At 44.2% G+C, this 6,154-nt stretch overlaps 2 protein-coding genes across 2 annotated transcripts; one reads left to right on the forward strand and one right to left on the reverse strand.

Moving 5' to 3' along the window:
* The first annotated feature begins 25 nt into the window (after positions 1-25).
* LOC125527747 lies at positions 26-997 on the forward strand. Its single transcript, XM_048692266.1, has one exon. It carries the CDS (start codon positions 26-28, stop codon positions 995-997), a length of 972 nt encoding a protein of 323 aa, XP_048548223.1.
* Positions 998-4,960: 3,963 nt separating this feature from the next.
* LOC125527746 (NADH-ubiquinone oxidoreductase 20.9 kDa subunit-like) lies at positions 4,961-5,701 on the reverse strand (the record flags this gene model as incomplete). Its single annotated transcript, XM_048692265.1, is given in 2 exon segments — positions 4,961-5,365; positions 5,463-5,701. Coding segments are annotated over 2 exon segments (309 nt in total). The 3' UTR covers positions 4,961-5,210.
* Positions 5,702-6,154: the final 453 nt, after the last annotated feature.

A 6,154-nucleotide genomic window follows, 5' to 3' on the forward strand; every position in this document is an offset into this window, starting at 1 on the left:
CGCCGGCAAGAACATCTTCTTGGTCATGCCCGACGACGGCCGGTGCTCCCTGATGGACGCCTTCTCCGGCGCCATGACCCCGCAGCCCGAGCTCGCCGCCCTCCTGCGGTACTACAAGGTCGACCCCCACGACGGGAAGTACAGGACGGGCGTCGAGAAGGTGGTGGTCTCCGCGCCCTCGGCGGCGCTCCCCGTGATCGCCGTCCTCACCAGCGACTGCAGGGTCGTCGTCTCGACCCGCCGCCCGGGCGGCGAGGTCAACTCCTGCCTGGTGCTGAGCGAGTTCTCCATCATCGACATCGCTCTGTTTCAAGGGAAGATCTACGGCCTCTCCCACAACGAGGAGCTCCTCGGCTTCGAGCTCGGCAATGGCCGCCTCCAGAAGCCGACCTCGGCAGGAGCCAGGCCCGACGTGGTAGGCGGCGTCCCGCTGATAGAAGCCAGTCGGGCACACGACTCCCACGACAGTTCTCGTTACATACGCTACAGGATTCAGAAAAGATTTCCCGACAGCGTGGCCCGGCTGTACCTCGTCGAGTCCGACGGCAGGCTGCTGATGGTGAGGCGATGGGTGAGATGGGACGCGCTGGAGAGCATGGCGAGGCGGTGCGTGAGATCGGCCGCGGACGGGCCGGGTGGTTACAGGCGCATGGAGCGGACGCAGCGGCTGGACGTGTTCGAGGCGGAGCTGGGAGACGGCAGGCCGCGCGTTGGCCGGTGGAAGAAGGTCGACGGCCTGGGTGGCCGGGCGATCTTCGTGTGCGCACGGTGCTCCAAGTCTGTCCCCGCCGGTGACGGAGCTCGAGAAGATTGTGTCTACTTCCTGCGACGCCAGTACCTTGGGAGGAAGCCCGGTGATGGCTCGCTCGGGGACTCCGGCGTGTTCGACATGAGACGTAAAACTATCACGCCGTTGCTGCCGGAGTCATCGGCGCCGGTGCCCCTGCCGTGGGATAGCCCGCGGTTTCCGACGTGGTTCTTCCCCGTTGAATATTGAGAACCCTCACCTGGTGGCTTTCCATCAGGCGTGGTAGAGCTGGATTTTGTTTACGTATTCTAGGGCTTGGTAAGAGCAACAGAACAATGCAGAAACAATCAATTAGTGATACTCATTATTTACCCAAGTGTCCCTGGGATATGATGCCGCAGTTTTTGCCTACTCCTATAACTGCATTTGACTAACTAAATTTTTTTGTCAGTGAAAACATAGACACAAGGATAAAGAAGTGCAAAACCAATGTAGATCAGGTGGGAACTAATCAACCGAGATGAAACAATCTCAAAGTTTTGTTTATTTCACATCCAGCCATACAATCCCTAGCGACTGAATTCACAGGAAGGTAAATAAACCGAAAGGTCATTGCAATTACTGCATATGCATAAACGACTTAGTAATCTCAAGCTGATCTTCCAGTGGATGAATCTCATATGAACTTGAAACGAATATATGGTCTGATATTATCTCAAGAGAAATAAATATGAATACTAAGAGCATGAAACATGAATACTCACATGGCTAATGTAAGGTCAGTTCTCCACGATAATAAGCAAATGCATGCACACCGCAGAAAGGAATAGCATCAAACGCCAAGTCACCAACAATATAGCTATGTCTGATATTCAATCAAAACATAATGAGAGAAGTGCATATTACACCCCTCAACTCTAGCCCTAGTCTAATATACAACCCCCAACTCCAATACCATCTAATTTACACCCCCCAACTCTCAAAACCAGGCGGAATTCAACCCTTCCCTCCCCGGTGACCGGTTTTGACCTGTTGACTGGGTGAACAGTAAATTCAAAAGAAATATATTTGTAAAAAAATTACGTTTTTTCACCGGCTGAACAGTAAAATTTTAAAAAGTTCTAAATAAATAATTAAAAATAATTTTGATTTTTTAAAATGTTGATTTTTTGTCCGGGTGAACAGTAAATTTCAGGAAAAAAATTAAGGGAATTTTTTTTCTGAATTATATTTGCATGAAACAGTTAACAGTTCGGGCTGATATATTTTTTTTTGTTGAGAGACCACTGAAATGTCCAAACAAGCTGAAAATTGTCACAGACATCACGCGCTGAAAAATCGTCCACGCAAAAATAATTCGGTTTTTTTGGAAAAAGGTATTTTTGGAATTTACTATTCACCAAGTAAAAAATCGAAACTGCTTGTTGAATTTTATTTCCAACTTTTTTTTTGAATTTACTGTTCACTCATTGGAAAAACCAAAATATTTTTTGATTTTTTGTTACTGTTCACCCAATCAACATGTCAAAACCGGTCAACTGGGTTAAAACCGGTCAACGGGGAGGGGAGGGTTGAATTCCGCCTGGTTTTGAGAGTTGGGGGGTGTAAAGTAGATGGTATTGGAGTTGAGGGTGTATATTAGACTAGGGCTAGAGTTGAGGGGTGTAATATGCACTTCTCTCAAACATAATCCTACAACAAACTGTTTCTTTTGCAAGAATGGGCATCTTAGATCTTACTGTGTTCCCAGATGGACATCACATATGACCGTACGGCGAAACCCATACTCATCGCAAATCATGGTTATATCTTTTAGACGTTGCACAGCCTACCCGTGAGTTCAGGCTGTTGCAAGTTCCAACATCACTTCTCAGTGTGTCTAGTTTCCCTTGCAGGGCAGAGCAAACATTAGACCAAACATGAATGAAACCACTCCCACAATATATATTTCGATAAAACTGCAACTTGGTACTCCCACCGGTCCTTTTTACTCTGCATATAACGATTGTCTGAAGTCAAATTTCGTAAAGTTTGACCATATTTATATGAAAAAATATTAACATCTACAATGCTAAATTTATACAATATGAAAGCTAAAGTTATGACGCATCTAATGTTGTTGATTTCACATTCTGAATGTTGGTATTTTTTTCTATAAACTTGGTCAAAGTTTACAATGTTTGACTTCAGACAAATCTTATATGCGAACTAAAAAGGACCGGAGGGAGTATGTGATATCGAACTATCCCTGAAAAAATTATACTAGAAAATGGTTGACAACAAGTGCTTAATTACACTATTCATCAAATATATTCTTAAATACTATAATTGCAGATCATTCTTATATCTGCAAAACAGCTGATCAGCTTCCAAAAACATTGCTCGGGGGGAACATCCAAGAGAATAATCAACTGTATTTCGTATTAACAAAAAATGTACACACCACACTTGACAATAGCATTATCACCAGGTGGCTCAAGTTGTTTCCTAGGTTAGTAAGCATCGATGAACTTTCTGCGTGCTCCAGTGCTCGTTAAACCTTAAGATATGTCTTCATTTCACTAGGTTCCTTTTAGGTGCACCACCCACATGGCCACATCTTGACTATAAAGCTATGTACCGCAAAAACCAGGCTAAAATCCATTTTAACACAACTTCCAAATTTTACATTAGGATCATCCATTCCTACTCAAATAGATAAGTTGACCAAAATCTCACCCAATGCAGTGACCTGTACTTTTAATGTTTTTAGTGGATTCCGACCAAGCAACAAGTGATTGTGTTGAATAATATCAAGTGGCCAGGAATTTCAAATTTATTACTGGATTCCAATTGAGTTTCAGGCGATGAAGGTGAATAAGATCGAGAATGACCACTCTATTTGATACCAACTAAATGTACGGAAGTGCACTCGTTGATACAACTATTGTCAGGCAGATCAGATTTTTTTAGCACCATAACTTATCAATTTCCGAGGTTAGTAAGTATCAATGGACTTCCTATGTGATCAGGCGCTCCTTAAAACCAGCCATGTATCTCCCTTTCCAAGATTCTTTTGAGATACATATGCACTAAACTGACAAATTGCAACTAACATATGGACCGTAATGTAATACCAGGTAATTCCCCACAAAAATATAAAAGAATCATCCAGACAATCTTTGACGAACTTTCACCTCAACAAGCCAGCCTGACCAACATAGTTACCACCACAGGTAGACAAAATCACAATCCCTAAATGAGAGAAGCCAGTTTTTCTTTTAACTGGCGAATTCTTCTTCTACTTAATTAAAAGGCAGAGCTCCTACTAGTTGCCCAATTTTTTTTTCCATTTTAGCAATAGGATTCCCTATTTCACAGCAGTATCCATTTTAATACTCCCTCCGTCCCAAAATAAGTGTCTCAAGCTTAGTACAACTTTGTACTAAAGTTAGTATAAAGTTGAGACACTTATTTTGGGACAGAGGGAGTATGAGTTTAGCATATTTTCTACAAATAATCAGATATATTCATTCCTATGATACCTTCAAGCATTGCGTATCCAACCAAGCACAATGATGAATGGAAGTAAGATGAATAATCAACTTTATTTCATATTAATTCAAAATGTATAGATGCACACTTGCCAAATACTACCTCTGTTCCAAAATACCTTGCATATTAGGTTTCATTAGGACAAGTCTTTGAATAACACTTAAGTATGTAACTTTTGTGATAGAAAAGCATAACCACAAATAAGTACTACCTATGCTCACTAATGTAAGATGTTTTGGCAGTTACTCTCTAAACATCTTATATTGTGGGACGGAGGGAGTAACCGCCAAAACGTCTTATATTCAGGAACAGAGGGTGTATTTGGAATACGAATCAAATGACATCATTTTTTATGCAACAAAAAAATATGAAGGAAGGGAGTACAATTATTATCAACTCATTATGTGGATCAAGTTAACAGCCAGCAAAACTTATTTATTCCCTGGGGCTGTAAGCATTCATGAATATGTGTGTTCAAGTGCTGCCTAAACCTGCAATCTAACTTCATTTTCCCAGATTCTCTAGAGATGCATGTGCACCAATATTCACACCACATCTAGGCCATAACAGCTTAGCACCAGGTAACTCTCGATAAAGAAATTTCTCTAGAAACCTCTTTGGACAGACTTACGCCACAGCTAGCCAGTGTGAGGTAAAAGAAAATCACACTACTTAATCTAGAGACACTATAAGCCATTTCATAATACAAAAGTTCCCCATTCCATAAGTTTACCAAAATGGCGACCAAATTATGACCAGGTCATAACAAAACGAGTAAAATCATAGCATGAATTCCTCACTACTGTGCAGCAAGGCACCCCATTTATTACACCAAGACCACACATTGCTCACACGAGATTAGAGAAAGATAAAAGCAAAGATGTAACATTTGCGGTAGAGAGACGAGGAGAAATGGCGCCTCCTACCACTACAGCTTGTACTTGTAGCGCGCGACCTCGGATTCGTTGGGGAAGAACCCCATGAGGCGTCCGGCGGAGTTCTGGTAGGCGTACATGAACCCTCCCAGGACCCCGATGAGGCCCCCCGTCACCATCGACGGCCCGCGGATCCCCGGCTTGATCCCTGCGAGCACACCCCCAAGAACGCGGATTTGAGCCTCCGGTAGCGAAGGGAAGAGGACGGCCGTACGGGGAGAAGGTTAGGGGCTAGGAGGGCGTACCGGAGAGGTAGCCGACGGTGACGGAGACGGCGGAGATGGTGGAGAGGCGCATGTAGTCGAGCGCGGAGAAGTTGCCGACGACCTTGGTGAAGGCCGGGTTCCGATCCACCACCGGGTACTCCGGCTTCACTGACGCGGTGATGTCGGTGTTCATCGCGGGCTCGATTCGTTCCTTCCGGCGGGCGGCGCGGCGGCAGATTTGGTCGCTGGGAGGAGGAGGTCGAGATTCAGGTGTGGCTCTCGGGCTCTCTCACTGGGAGAGACGGAGAGTAGTGGGGGCGCTGTGTGTGACAATGGGCCGGGCTTGATGCAGCCCAAGTTCTGAAAGCAAGCCTGGCCGGCTTGTTTACACTTCTTTGTAAGTGACGTTCGGCCCGGCCTACTTACTACTCGTCGGAAACACCTAAAAAAACTACTTGTAGAGTCTACGAAGCCTCTCTCGCCTCGCTTTTCAAACATGGTTTTGGGAAAATCGAATAAAAATTGTTTTCAGATGAAGTGGACACCCCCATTTGGGGGCTAGAACCTAGTGGGACTTTCTCAGTTAAATCTTTTTACAAACAGATCAATTTTGATGGGGTAGCTTCTAGTGTTAGTACAAAAATGTGAAAAATCCTATGTCCACAAAACATTCATATCTTCCTATGGCTTTGTATTCATAATAAGATACTTACTAGAGATAATCTTGCGAA

This window comes from Triticum urartu, unplaced genomic scaffold (genome assembly GCF_003073215.2).
Source record: "Triticum urartu cultivar G1812 unplaced genomic scaffold, Tu2.1 TuUngrouped_contig_4389, whole genome shotgun sequence".
Lineage (NCBI taxonomy): Eukaryota > Viridiplantae > Streptophyta > Magnoliopsida > Poales > Poaceae > Triticum > Triticum urartu.